Here is a 15,599-nt window from a genome sequence, read left to right as displayed (position 1 = left end):
TATAACCTTAATATTGTAATCAACGTTTTTTTCCTGTAAAATGTTACTACAATTATTAACAATGTCAATGTTTTTTTTCAGTATTACAAAATAATTAATTCAGAATTGTTCAGATTTAGGGCGTTTTTGTAAATTAACAGGAAAAAAAACTCAGATAATCTCTGACATTTAAATTATACATTTACCTGAAAAAATGCAAAAATGTAAGACAGAAAAATTAAATACAATTTTTTTCTCAGAGAATATCAGTTTATTTCTCCGTAATTCTTTAGATCTTTCATTAACTTTTACTACCACTAGTAGAAAACTGGAAACTCGTAATTTATTTATTGTATTACTACATTTTATAAAACAAAATCCTTTATCACGTAGCAAGTATTGACTCACTGTCTTCCATAATCTGAAGACATTACCCTATATCAAATACAAAGAAACCCCATATTGAGTTAATGTTATTATAATGTCTGCTAACTCTGTCTGCAGGTAAAGTACAAGACAGACTTGAAGAAGCTCCACAAGCCTGTGACCGACATGGCGGAGTCTCTGTCCATGCAGCACAACCTGAGCACCAGCAAGCTGTCCAGCTCTGTAAGACCCACCCTCCTCTAACCCTCTCACCCCACCCCCCACCCCCCACCCCCAAAACCCCAAAACCCAGGAAGCATCTGCATGAGTTCAGTTCAGTGTTTCCTCCAGAGGTGGGAAGTAGTGGAGTACAAATACTTCGTTACTGTACTTAAGTACATGTTTCTGGTATCAGTACTTTACTCCACTACTTATTTTTCTGACAACTTTTTACTTTGACTTCTCACATGTTGAACACAAATACCTGTACTTTCTACTTCTTACATGTTGAACCCAAATACCTGTACTTTCTACTTCTTACATGTTGAACCCAAATACCTGTACTTTCTACTTCTTACACTTTGAACTCAAATACCTGAACTTTCTACTTCTCACATGTTGAACACAAATACCTGTACTTTCTACTTCTCTCATTTTCCAAACAGGCTGGTTCCTTTAGTCTGAATGTGTGTTTGGTGGCGTGATCATTATTATTTAGAGTCATTGCGTGCCTATTGATTTGAACACGATCCGTGTATCCATCATTTCCTGGTCTTCTCTAAAGAAGAGGGACCAATGAAAACGTTGTCGTGTTGCCGTTGGTCACCATGGAAACATTCATTAGCTAACAATGACATTATTGTTCTATTAATATAAAGGGAGGTCAGGTACTCTTTAAAACAGCTGCTAGTTATGGGTACTTTTTACTGAAGTACATTTCAAAGCCTCTTTACTTTGACTTGAGGAAAGAAGTTTAGTCAGTACTTCTAATTTCACCAGAGTATTTTTAAACACCAGTGTGTGTACTTCTACTTGAGTAAATTATGTGTGTACTTTTGCCATCTCTGGTTTCCTCTGCACTGAAACATGAACTCAGTGTTTCCATCACCTCACGGCACATTAACCGTCTACATGCATCTCATGAACTTAACTCCATCTCCTAAACATCCACTATCCTCTGACCTCTGACCTCATCTGGTAGTGACCCTTCTCACCCTTTTTACCTTTTGAACCTCCCATACTATCCCTTTCCTTTTAATCTAAACTCCTTTACTCCTCCCATTTCGTGTTTTTCCTCCTGAAGTTTGTACAAAACTCTCCTTAATGATCACTTAACACAATCCCCCCTCTTCCTCCATTGATTATTGACCATTCATAATATTGTTAACTACCTTTTAGGGCTGCACAATTAACAGACATTCTATATGGCCTAGTGGAAAATCCCAATCGCAGGAAGTTAAGTTATTGTAAAAATATGTAAAAATACAATTTCCGATTTAGTATTGTGATATGTCACAAAGTGTATTCGACAGACTTTTAAAAAAAAAATTGTTTCGTACAAATTATGTTAAAATCACACCATTTATTAGATTTTTTACGGATAATAATGACGTAAAAATGACCAGTCTCTTTGATATTGGGAATTAAATTGCAAAAGTCGTTATTTTTCACATCGTGCAGCCCTAACTTCCATCCTCAGTCTCCCTCGTTGTTTTCTCAGCATGTCATGTATTTTGACATTGCTCTTTTTTGAAGTTGTAATGCTGCTAGTCTGTCTGACTTTATTGTAACGATGTAATGAATGGGAGTAAACGGCAGACAAAACGATTTTTTTCCCCACTTCCTGTACTGAGCTGTTTCACTTGATTGAGAATCCCCCCCCCCCCCCCCCCCTCTTAGTACTGCTACAAGAAGAAATTTGAGGAGAGTAAGGGTCACTACCATATGATTGCTGACTCACCAGAATCGCTTCATCACAAGGAGGCCACTGAGCTCCAGAGCAACGTAAGTGAAACTGACTTTAGGGGGGGCAACAAAACACCCCTCCCTCCCAAAATAAAAAACACTGCTGTGGGTTCAAACTGTTCAAGCTTCAATTCCTGCACACACAGAAGAGGGTTTTTGCACTAATGTGTTAATAATTGAAGTTGCTAACTTGGCAACACGCAAAAATGTATACTGATATAATACATGGTAACATTTGAGTGTTATGCATATGTTCCCTTACACATACAATACATTAATAAGAATGGCATTTGAAATGGGACACAACTCAAAGTCCTGCAACTCAAACAAGATTTCTTATCATTTAAACGACTAAAGGTGAAGATTACAGACTGATTTGATCATTTTTTAAAACGTGTTTTCATTCTTTAAAGGACAATACTAGTGGTTTGCAAGCTGTATCATTAAGTTAATGTATGTTTACTGTTACTGTTTACCCATTTTGCATTTTATGGTGTCATGTTTAAGACTTCATAATGTGTTAGTCTTCAATCCTGGTAGCCACAAGTTCCCAAATAATGCCTTTTCAGTAAGATGCAATTCTAAAATCATAGAAAAAATGCGATATTTCTTCACATCGTTAAACTTGTATTACTTTTTTGATATATTTATCTATTTAAATGTATTTCACGCTTTCAGGTAAGGCGGTATTTGTAGCACACTGAAATGAATGCAACCCCTAACTTATACTATGTGTCTCCGTTACATGTGCTGCTGTCCAGGTGAAGTACAAGGAGAAGTATGAGAAGGAGAAGGGAAAGGCCATGCTGGACTTTGAGACGCCGACATATGTGACGAATAAGGAGGCTCAGCAAATGCAGAGCCAGGTAAACAATCTGTCTCTTCTGTGGTTCAAATGGATATAAACACACTTCCTTTGACAGGCTTCTCTCTCAGTCTGGAGACTCCTGAATGCCTGCTGCTCTACTGTATATATTAACTTGTATCGTGATGACTCTTTTAAATGATGATACGCTACAGCTTGTTGAATGTCCCGCTAATGTTTTAAGTTAGACGAGGCGTTTGGAAAAACATTTACAGTGCCTTTCATTGCCCGTTTATTTAATCAAGATGTTGTTTCAGTGGATATTCGGGACAATGTTGATTTTAGACACGATACATTTAGTCCCTCGCCATTTCTTATACCTTAAATAAACAGGGAGAAGGCAGTGTAAATGTTTTTAAATGTATGCAATGCAGGCTTGTGTATTGTTGTCTTCTAATACTGTGTATATAAGTTGAGAGTGCTTATAGTTACTCCCAGGATGCAGCAGTGGCAAAGGTAAAGTATAGGTTTGTCTTTGTTTTTAAGGATTCCTACTGATCATTTAATTAGTTCAAACATTAGAGCTGCTTTCCTGACATTAAACGCCTCCTACACTCAGACCCGGCGTCACGTGGGGGTCCTTCCAGTTTTTGGCACTCAGAAATAGGCTTTATTATTGTTCATTTGTAAGCCATGGATATACATTAAGAGAACATGTACATTGCGTATATTGAAAGATAATTTAGGTGTAAAATAAACAGTTGGAGGTGAGGTTAAACGTACATTTTTCAATGATTGAGCAGTGGCGAGCCGTCAGGGCCCTCTAGGCCCTCTGTGAGGTCCTAAGATATTCTACAAAATAATATTTAAAAACATTACAAAAAATAATATATATTTTTTTATATATTTTTTTTATATACTTTTTTTAAAATATTTTTCATTAGTTTTACCAAAATAACTTGATAATTAATAATATAATATTAATAATATTTCTAAAGAAATAAATCCTTCGAATCTGCCTATTCAGTTTCTGTTGGAATGTGAAGGGTTAAATGAAAGAAGCTCGTCTCTGCGAGTTACTGTGAAGACAGGAGCTGTTGGACGTCCAGCTATGAACTCACAGAGGGCCCAGCTATAGTAACTGAACGAGAGAGTAATGTCAAATGACAGTACAGTTGAACAATCATATCTTCCCTCTAAATGGGTGGGTGTTATTATCGCGGACTTTATGACAAGTTCCACCCGCTGTGAAACTTTTCTTGTTTCCATAGCAACAACAACTTCCTGTCAACAGCGTTAACTCGCCTTCAAAATAAAAGCATGCCAAATTACACTTAAGACATACAACTGCAACGAAAGTAACAAACACAATGCAATATCCTTTTTCCTTTCAAAGAACACAAATAAGGTTATTTACAGGTGTTGTTTTGTGTGGTAGAGGGTCGCTGCCATTGATGCGTGTTGCACCCCGGGCCGTTGTTTTGATATTCCGCTGAAGTATACGCTGTGACGTAATAACTCGAGGGAAGGAGTGGGGGTCAGAGGGCCTAGGTATAAAAGTCACGGCTCGCCACTGTGATTGAGACATGTTCTTTGCTTGTAAATGAGGCCAGAACACATACAAAATGATAAAAAATCCCCTTTAGGTCCCGGTAGTCCGAATGTTTGTGTTGTTACAACTAAATCACTATGGTGGCTCGACACTGGGTACACATATTAGAGAATAGCGGTTTAATTTCTTAGTCTGCAGCCCTGGTGGGATGCTAAATATATGAAATGCAAATATATGTGTGCAACTATGTTCAGATCCATGAATTCCAGATGAACTTAGATACCTATAGATGGGCAGATATGCTTATAATATATATATTTATTATTTATTTATAATAGATCGATAAACTAGTAGGTTAAGCGCCCACCTATGGATTTAGATCTGCTTCAAATGCACTCGTACACAAGCACTAAAGACTTCAAATACGGGATTTGGTATCATCGTATGGACGGCGTTGCTGAGCTGAGAGAGGTAACTTCTGCATTGTGAACCTGCACTGCTGCATGTTGTAAGCTCTGTCTGTCCCTTGTCTTGTCTTTGCTGCCAATAGAAAGACTATAAGAAGGACTTTGAGGAGAACATGAGGGGCAGAAACCTCTCATCGCTCGAGGTGACTCCTGCCATGACACATGTCAGGCACGCCACACAAATAATGAGCGAGGTAACTAAAGGACGACTTGTTCCTGACAAGCTCACCCATTCTTTATAATCATACTAAGACTGTATCACAACCACAGCCCCTCTTCATTTCCAACACTTTCTACTATTTAATCCTACGAGTGCTTCCTTTTTTCTTCACTTCTTGCAGGTTCATCCCCGCTGTTAGGTTTTAGTTTGTTTGCATGATTCACTGCACAGCTTTAAAGAGGGCCTATTAGGCTTTTTTTAGGAGTTTCCATTTCCTGTAGTGTGTTGTATAGATGTTGGTGCATGTAAATGGTCTGCAAAGGCTAAAATCCTTTTGTTTTTGACTCCAACTTGTATTCAGGAAAATTCAGTTTTTTTGTTTCGTAAGATAGTGACATTCCTTCTATTGGCTAGCTCTCCAACACATTGTACGTGATAGGCTAAGGGGCGGGACAAGTCTAAGTAGTTGACCAATCACAACAGAGCCAGCCAGCTAACCAATCAGAGCAGACTGGGCTCTGGTTTCAGACAGAGGGTGAAAAGAGGGGCTGCAGCACAGGCAGTATGAGAACATTAAAGCATGGAGACATGTAGAGACACTAAATACACAAATGGGTCCGTTTAATTCATCAATTTCTTTGATCTCCATCCATAGCATAGTTTAGTATTGTTGGTGTTACATGTGTGTCCATCTGCATCTTGTTATCCTAATTCCCCAATCAGAAGACGACTAACAGCTTAATGTTATGCATGCATCACATCATTCAATGAAAGTGAAATGCTGTTGCTGTTTTTGTTTCATCGTCTGTACGACAAAATGTGGTTCACATTGTCTTTGATCAGGTTTCTTGCCAAAGTCACCAATATCTCCAATACAATATTCAGTGTTTTAAGAATGATAAATTAGACCTAATCTCTTGCAGTTTAAGCTTTGTTTCTATCGGGAAGTTTGGTGACTTTGAGCTCTGTTCTGTCTGTCTGTATGCTTCGGCCTGGCCTGCCTGTTTGCCCTTCTCGCATTGTCTCTGTTCTTCTTCCGTCCTGTAGAAAGAGTACAGGAGGGATCTAGAAGAGGGAGTGAAGGGTAAAGGGCTAACTTTACTGGAGGAAACTCCGGAGCTTTTGAGAGCAAGGAATGCCACTCATATCCTAAGTGAGGTACGACCGACTGAGAGGAGATGGAGACAGTCTCTCAACGAGTGCCTTCCCACAATCCACCTGCTGAACCCTTTCCCCTTAACTAAGCTTCACCCTCACACTAAAAAGGGCGACTGCTGGGTTTGACCCCTTCGCTTCATGACTTCACTAACTTTCCCAGCACTCTCCTTTTCTTTTCTTTCCGTAAAATGTTCTCTTCTTGAAATTCACCTTCACCCTGTTTGATGTTCCCACGATGTTCTCTTATACTCATGTGTTTTCTTTTGTGCGTAAATATTTCAAAAGTTAAATCGATTCAAAGCATAGTTTGTGTTTTATGAAAGTAATTTTTCTCAATTCACAGCACATAGACATAGACAAGCACCTGCAATACAGAGGGAGCCAGAAAAATGCTTAATCTATTATAAAATATAGGCCTAGTAATAAAATGCTTTGATCAAGATTGCATCAAAACCTTTCTTCAACTGAAGTTCATTATTTGTTGAGATATGCTCTCTGTGCTTTTTAGGGCTGTACCCGAATATCCGAATATTCGTTCGTTGGAGTAGCCTACTATTCGGGTTTCAATTTCATTATTCGGATATTCGTTTTTGTTTGTTTTTTTTCGTTTTTTTTGGCAGCCGCGCTGTACTGCAGCTGCCAAATTGAATTTATTGAATTCTCCAATATCAACGTAAGAGCTTGTGCCTCTTCGGGGGGTGCTAACACTTAACCATAAACTTTATCGTTTACTTTTTCTGTCTTTATATGTATATATGACTTTTTATCCGTTAATCTCCGTCACGTTGTTTCCATAGCAACAACAACTTCCTATCAACAGCGCTACCTCTCCTTCAAAATAAAAGCATGTCTATACAAAATAGCATGGGAATATGCTACCGAATATTCGCTGCTGATTACTATCGAGTATCCGGAGCCCGAAAAATGGTATTCGGGACCGCCCTAGCTTTTCTGGTTATTTTTTTGTGCACGGTGGAAAAACCACTGAACAATCAAATAATATAAAGAGAAAACATGAGTTTATTTAAAATGCCTAATCCTGCTTTAACACACTGTCCTTTTTCCTCCAGTTTTGAGTGGGACACCCAATCTGCTGTCCAATTGACCTTTTTTTAAAACCCTAATTTCCTCTAACTCTTCTTTATTCACCATTCCCCTAGACTTTTGGTTTTGCAGCCCCACTGAGTGTGAATGAGTAACACTTTCATATCTGCTTTTTGCAAACACAGAGCTTTTATGTAACACTTTGCTACCTGTTATATTTACAGAGAGAGTACAAGAAGTCGCTGGAAACTGATATTAAGGGCAGGGGGATGATGGCTTTGGCAACAGACACTCCGGACTTCATGAGGGCGAGGAACGCTACTGACATCCTCAGTCAGGTGGGAATCAGGCTGAATATTTGGGAAACGTTTCAGAGAGCACATCTGGTGTTTGTATGTCTGTGTTGACCAGAGGTGGGAAGTAGTGGAGTACAAATACTTTGTTACTGTACTTAAGTACATTGTTCTGGTATCAGTACTTTACTCCACTACTTATTTTTCTGACCACTTTTTACTTTGACTTCTTACATTTCTATCACAAATACCTGTACTTTCTACTTCTTACATGTTGAACCCAAATACCTGTACTTTCTACTTCTCACATGTTGAACACAAATACCTGTACTTTCTACTTCTCACATTTTCCAAACAGGCTGGTTCCTTTAGTCTGAATGTGTGTTTGGTCTCGTGATCATTATTATTTAGATTCATTGCGTGCCTATTGATTTGAACACGATCCGTGTATCCATCATTTCCTGGTCTTCTCTAAAGAAGAGGGACCAATGAAAACGTTGTCATGTTGCCGTTGGTCACCATGGAAACATTCATTAGCTAACAATGACATTATTGTTCTATTAATATAAAGGGAGGTCAGGTACTCTTTAAAACAGCTGCTAGTTATGGGTACTTTTTTTTTTTTTAGTACATTTCAAAGCCCATAATTCTTTACTTTTAATGAGTAAAGAAGTTTAGTCAGTACTTCTACTAAACATGAGTATCTGTACTTTCACTTGAGTAAAGGATGTGTGTACTTTTGCCATCTCTGGTGTTGACTGATGTTTTCTGTCCATCAGAATAAGTACAAGCACACCGCTGAGATGGACAGGGCGAGCTTCACGAGTGTCATCGACACCCCGGAGATCATCCATGCTCAGCAGATGAAGAGCATCATCAGCCAGGTACATTAAATCCCCAATTTAAAGTGATCATCATAAAAAAACTCCCCTTTTCATTGTTTGTGCACGAACATTTTCATATCTGACAACACAAACTGAAATAAGAAGTCAGTTTTAATAGACGGCCAACTAGCTTCCTCTCTGGTGTCACATGCAGGTTAATAATATATACTGTATATATATTTTTTGCTAGATATTTAGAAAAGACATGGCATTTTTGGTAGGGGGGCTTATAGAGAATGGCACTACAAATGGATCGTTTCAGGCAAAAGGTGAGAACAGGAATGTGTGTTTTCAAAAGTCGAGACCACTTTTAAGGACATGGCGTTCCAATGAACCACCTCATGCTCTTCGGTACTTCCACTACCAGAATTTAAAATCTGATACAACACCAGATAGTTATTAACTCTGCTTTTCTCAGACCTCCAACAGCTATCTACAACCATGTATTCTTCTAAACCATTAATATGTCTCTTAGACCCAATTCTAACTAAGCTATTCAAATAAGTTCTCCCTTTAATTATTTTTTTAATTGATTGATTGTTTTTGCTTGATTAACTAAACAATTCAATTTGGCTTTTTGTTTTTTCCCCAACAGAAAAAGTACAAAGAGGAGGCTTCGAAGAGCATGTCTCAATATGTGCCGGTGTTCGACACTCCAGAGATGCAGAGAGTCCGTGAGAACCAGAAGAACTTCAGCACTGTGAGTAGAACATATATAAGTATGATTTAATAAGCCTGTTTCTATTCGGGCCGCAGCGAGTATCTGACCGCTGTATGATGAAGTCAGAGGTTCTGACACATTTCTGCTTTAAAGTATTATTGCCAATACTTTATACGTTTGTATTCTGTTCTGAAAAGTTGTAAAGTCAGTGTTTGTATTTAAAGACTGTCTAGTACTCAGTGTAGAAGCTAAGGTAGATTGTTTTCCTTCTTATTGACGCGTTGTTTCTCTTCTGGTTTTCTGTTTTGTTCTTTTTTATTTGGACCGATTGTAAAACATGTTAACTGCACTTTTGTTTTTCTCTCTGTAGCATCAGTACCAGATTGAACATAGAAACATAAAGGGCAAAGTGTCTACTATAAAGGACACTCCTGAAATGCTCCGTGCTAAAGAGAATACAAAGAATTACAGCTTGGTATCTACTCCATCAGATTTCTTTCTTAATGTTTTCTAATAACACTTTTAAAAAAAAGATTTGTTCCCTTAATATTTTTTTAACAAACCCTGATATGCAGCCCAAATATCTTTGGACCAAACTGATTTTTTTTTTTGTAACCTTGTGGAAAACTCTGCATTTTAATTCAAGCAACTAACTTATAAATCATAGTGTGACATTTGTTAGAGCAGAGCTTGTGTGTTGTGAAATACTCTGTTTGTTGTGTCCTTTAAATGTTGATGTGTTTGTTTGTTTTGTTGCTGTGTGTGTCGATAAATCAGGTTTAGCTTTGAATTCAAACCCACTTTTCCTCCCTAACCAAGAGTTGAAATCAGGCTAACTTCCGGTTGCTACTTTCATTCCTCATCTGTGTAAAGATTCAGTACAAAGAGGATTTGGGAGGAGGAACATCTTTATCCGAGACCCCCGAGATGGAGAGGGTTAAACGCAACCAGCGCAACATTAGCACGGTACTCCTCAGAGTGACCCTACTCCCTCCAGCCTCCCTCCATACTCCCTCCTTAAGTCATAACCAGGAATATAACATATCCCGACATGTAATCTCTTCAATTAGCCATTTACCGTTAATTACATTTTCTTACTAATTACGGGATTTTAACGAGCCCCCCAAGTTCACAAGTATTTAGTTTTGCCTCTGCACCGGTGGTAACTGTAGACGAAGGCACTATAAATATTATATTTGAATTGTATTTTTCCGTAAACAAACGTCCAATTCGATTCAAGGATGATCTAGTTAAGATCTAGATTATTACTACGTCACTGTGGACCTCAAGAAACACGTATTTTTGCCGTAACGTGATCATTAATATGCTAAATATGACACATTTCACCCAAAAAGTCATGCAGGTTTATTGCGAGTTATTCATTTTGTAAAAACACATTGATGAAGATACTTGTCTTTTTACACACCTGTCCAAGTACAGTACTTTGTGTCCATTGGTTTGCTTTTGGGGTCGTTCATCGTTTGTGCTAGGACCCTATTTCTATAGAATATGGTTCTATATTTATGGTTATTCATCATGACACATTTGAGTCGGGACTTTGAGGGCTCTGTAGGATTTACTTACTCACGATAATTCATTGCAAGTAATAAACTAAATGAAGTACCATCCATTTTGAAAGCAGAACTTATATATTTCACAATCCCCCTTATTACCAACCAACCCAACTACCACTAAAACATTTTCGTCAGTGTTCTGTCTACCGTGCTGTGCTTTTGTTTGTCTCTGTCTTACTCTGTGTCACTTTTGCAATGGGCAGATTCAGTACAAGGACTCTTTGGGTCAAGGCACGTCCATTCCTGATCTGCCCGAGGTGAAGAGGGTCCGAGAAACCCAGAAGAATATCAGCTTGGTATATAGGAGAAGGACTTCAACGACGCTTATCTTATCCCCTTAAAATCATTCCTCAAAACCCCCCCTGACCTCTCATAGAACAGTCTAAAAGTCTAGAAAACGTTACCGTACACGGTTTGTAATCCTAGTCTCCCCTCCTCCATCCTAACTAGATTCCATAAATCCCTCCACTTACTGACTTTATGTATCTTGAATTCATATTTCCTCAAAAACACAATGCCCCCTTCCCCTTTTCTTCCTAAACAAATCTTCATTTCCCTGGATTTTTGTATTTGAATTCCTGATTTTGTGGCATTTCCTCCTCCTCCTTCAAGTCCAACCTAACCTCCCTTTGAGTGTGTTGCCACCACATGTGACTCTTTCTCTGTCTCCTTTCAAAGATTCAATACAAAACAGGAGTGGAACAAGGCACGTCAGTATCAGAGACCCCCGAGATGGAGAGAGTTAAACGCAATCAGCACAACATTAGCACGGTACTCCTCAGAGTGACCCTGCTTCCCCCTCTTCCTCACCCTTTATCCATAGGCGGAGTTTGACATTTGCGCTTGGGGGGGGGGGCAAACCTTTTTTACTAACGTCAGTACACAGTTCCAACTATTGCGTGGTGGGGTGCTACGGATACAGTAGCAGTAAAACCAGCGCTGACCGCACTGAGTATGACTTTTCCACACACGAACACATCTCGTCCCGTCATGCACGCCTCATGGCCGCCGTACACACACACTCATATGGAAGGGGTGGTCTCTCCCCCCTAACAACAGTGCATTACATAACTGTGCACATCTTATACTTATTCGATAACTACTACATCCCTTGGTTACTTGAACACGCTACAATATTATTAACCAGTGTCCTACCTTATTAAAATATTGATATACGAAATATTTGTATTGGAACAGTTTTCGACGTAGTAATGCTGTAACATATTTCAGCCACTAGGGGGGGCAATGTCCCCCCTGCCCCCCCCCCCCGCAAAATCCGCCTATGCCTTTATCTCCCTCAAACACCATGCCATAACAACTCTCCCTACGCTCTCTTAGATGTCAGAAGTGTTGTGTTTGTTCGTCTCTGTCTTACTCTGTGTCTGTGTTACTTCAGCGACCCCCTTGGTGTTATCTCCTTGTAGTCTAAAAGGCTAGACAACTGTACCCTCCTCATTGTTTCCTCCTGGTTTCCCCTCCTCCGTCCTAACTAAGTTTCACAAATCCCACATTTTTATCAACTTCATCTTGAATTCATTTTTCCACACCAAACATAAAGCCCACTTCTTCATATCTTCCTAAATACATCTGCATTTCCCCGGACCTTTTGGATTGTAACTACTTTCCTAAGGCCTTTGTTACCTCCCTTCTTAACCTCCCTTTGAGTGTGTTGCCACCATACGTGACTCTCTGTGTGTCTCCTTTTTAAAGATTCAATACAAAACAGGAGTGGAACAAGGCACGTCAGTATCAGAGACCCCCGAGATGGAGAGGGTTAAACGCAATCAGCACAACATTAGCACGGTACTCCTCAGAGTGTCCCTGCTTCCCCCTCTCCCTCACCCTTTATCTCCCTCAGACACCATAACAACTCTCCTCAGCTCTTTTAGATGTCAGACCTGTTGTGTTTGTTTGTCTCCGTCTGTAACTTCTGCAATGGGTAGATTTAGTAAAAGGACTCTTTGGGTCAAGGCACATCCATTCCCGATCTGCCCGAGAAACCCAGAAGAATATCAGCTTGGTAGAGGAGAAGGACTTCAACGGCCCTTATCGTATCCCTTAAAATTATTCCCCAAAACCTCCTCTGACCTCTTCAGATGTCTACAAGTCTATAAAACTCTACCTTCCCCCTTTCTTTAGTCCTACTTTCCCCTCCTCCGTCTTTACTAAGTTTGATAAATCCCTCATTCTTACCAACTTTGATTGAAGACATTATCTTGAGTTCATATCTCCATAAAAACCGTTTTGCCCCCTCTCCCATTTCTTCCTAAATAAATCAGCATTTCTGTGGATTTTTCTATTTGAAATCCTGATTTTGTGGCGTTTCCTCCTCTTTAAAGTAAAATCTCGTCTTCCTTTGAGTGTGCTGCCACCATTATGTGACTTTCTATGTGTTCTCATATTTGATGTGATGTCAGATGTGTTTTGTTTGTTGTGTTTGTTTGTCCCTGTCTTACATTGTGTCTGTGTAACTTTTGCAATGGGCAGATTCAGTACAAGGACTCTTTGGGTCAAGGCACGTCCATTCCTGATCTGCCCGAGGTGAAGCGGGTCCGAGAAACCCAGAAGAATATCAGCTTGGTAGAGGAGAAGGACTTCAACCCCTTACCTTTCCCCTGAAACCCCCCCCTCATCTAGTCTAAAAGTCTGGTTTCCCCTCCTCCATCTCACTCCTTATGTCTACCAACTTCGGTTGAAGACAAAAACATAATTTCCCACCATTTCTCCCCTAAATAAATCCTTTCCCTGGAGTTTTTTGATGTTAACATCCAGTATTTGCTCCGACATGTAACACTAACCCTGCCTTTGAGTGTGTTGCCACCACATGTGACTCTTTCTGTGTCTCGTTTCAAAGATTCAATACAAAACAGGAGTGGAACAAGGCACGTCAGTATCAGAGACCCCCGAGATGGAGAGGGTTAAACGCAATCAGCACAACATTAGCACGGTACTCCTCAGAGTGACCCTGCTTTCATCCGCCCCTCATACTTCATCTCTTTTAAACACCGTCATAACAAACTCCCCTTAGGTCTCAGGAATGTAATGTTCATATTAAACCCATCGCGCAGATCGTGGGGTCGGCTGGACTCCACTCTATCATAACCTGCTTCTTCCTTTCCAGGGGAGTAAAGTAACTAAGCAGATTTCAGTATTTAAATGTTTTGTCACTTTGTACTTCTACTTTGGATTGATGTGAAATATAATCAATACTCCAATAAGAATGTACAATATCACATAAATCAAAACATATCATATGTATTATTCTGAAATGGACCAATCTGCAGAATGAATACTTTTACTTTTGGTACTATAATTATATTTTTATGCTAATACTTTTGTACTTTTACTTGAGTAACATATTAAATGAAGGACTTTTACTTGTAAAAGAGTATTCCTACACTCTGGTACTTCTACTTTTACTCAAGTACAAGATCTGAGTAATTCTACTTTTACTCAAGTACCAGATCTGAGTACTTATACTTTTACTCAAGTACCAGATCTGAGTACTTATACTTTTACTCAAGTACCAGATCTGAGTACTTCTACTTTTACTCAAGTACAAGATCTGAGTACTTCTACTTTTACACAAGTACAAGACCTGAGTACTTCTACTTTTACTCAAGTACAAGACCTGAGTACTTCTACTTTTACTCAAGTACCAGATCTGAGTACTTCTACTTTTACTCAAGTACAAGATCTGAGTACTTCTACTTTTACTCAAGTACCAGATCTGAGTATTTCTACTTTTACTCAAGTACCAGATCTGAGTACTTCTACTTTTACTCAAGTACAAGATCTGAGTACTTCTACTTTTACTTAAGTACCAGACCTGAGTACTTCTACTTTTACTCAAGTACCAGATCTGAGTACTTCTACTTTTACTCAAGTACCAGATCTGAGTACTTCTACTTTTACTCAAGTACAAGATCTGAGTACTTCTACTTTTACTCAAGTACAAGATCTGAGTACTTCTACTTTTACTCAAGTACCAGATCTGAGTACTTCTACTTTTACTCAAGTACAAGATCTGAGTACTTCTACTTTTACTCAAGTACCAGACCTGAGTACTTCTACTTTTACTCAAGTACCAGATCTGAGTACTTCTACTTTTACTCAAGTACCAGATCTGAGTACTTCTACTTGCACTCAAGTACCAGATCTGAGTACTTCTACTTTTACTCAAGTACAAGATCTGAGTACTTCCTCCCACCTCTGTTCATTTCAGTGTGTGTTGATCCGTGTGTCCTGTCTGCAGTGCTGTGTTTTGTCTCCTGTAATTGTCTCTTTCTGACCTTGTTACTTTCTCCTCCACTCTCCCCTCACTGTGTGTTGGGTAGATTAAATACAAGGACTCTCTGGGTCAAGGCACGGCGATATCGGACCTCCCAGAGGTCAAGAGGGTCCGAGAAACCCAGAGGAACATCAGCTCGGTAGCAGAAAACAAAAAACCCCGAACCACGTGTGCTCCTAACGGTTGAGAGTGGATAGCATTGCTCATTGATCATTCCCATCATCTGCTGCTCCCCCCCCCCCCCCCCCCCCCCCTCCTCACTCCCATCATCCCCCATCTTCATCCTTGTCATAGGTTCCCAGTGGTTTAAAGTACATTTACTCAAGTACTGTACTGAGGTACTTGCACTTGACTTGAGTATTTCTATTTTATACTAATTTGTACTTCTACTCCACTACAG

General features: G+C 39.3%; 1 protein-coding gene across 1 annotated transcript in view; it reads left to right on the top strand.

The window, feature by feature from the left end:
• neb (nebulin) overlaps positions 1–15,599 on the top strand; it is a 101,000-nt gene that overhangs the window by 74,807 nt on the left and 10,594 nt on the right. Inside the window, 16 exon segments of the mRNA XM_079666316.1 lie at positions 484–588; positions 2,245–2,349; positions 3,072–3,176; positions 5,218–5,328; positions 6,342–6,452; positions 7,721–7,834; positions 8,569–8,673; positions 9,269–9,373; positions 9,705–9,809; positions 10,208–10,300; positions 11,112–11,204; positions 11,587–11,679; positions 12,619–12,711; positions 13,396–13,488; positions 13,763–13,855; positions 15,246–15,338. Coding sequence (XP_079522442.1) covers positions 484–588; positions 2,245–2,349; positions 3,072–3,176; positions 5,218–5,328; positions 6,342–6,452; positions 7,721–7,834; positions 8,569–8,673; positions 9,269–9,373; positions 9,705–9,809; positions 10,208–10,300; positions 11,112–11,204; positions 11,587–11,679; positions 12,619–12,711; positions 13,396–13,488; positions 13,763–13,855; positions 15,246–15,338 — 1,617 coding nt within the window.

The sequence above is a fragment of the Notothenia rossii genome, assembly GCF_949606895.1.
Source record: "Notothenia rossii genome assembly, chromosome: 2".
NCBI classification, from domain to species: domain Eukaryota; kingdom Metazoa; phylum Chordata; class Actinopteri; order Perciformes; family Nototheniidae; genus Notothenia; species Notothenia rossii.
Note: the sequence above shows the minus strand (reverse complement) of the source record. Positions and strands in the feature narration are given on the sequence as shown.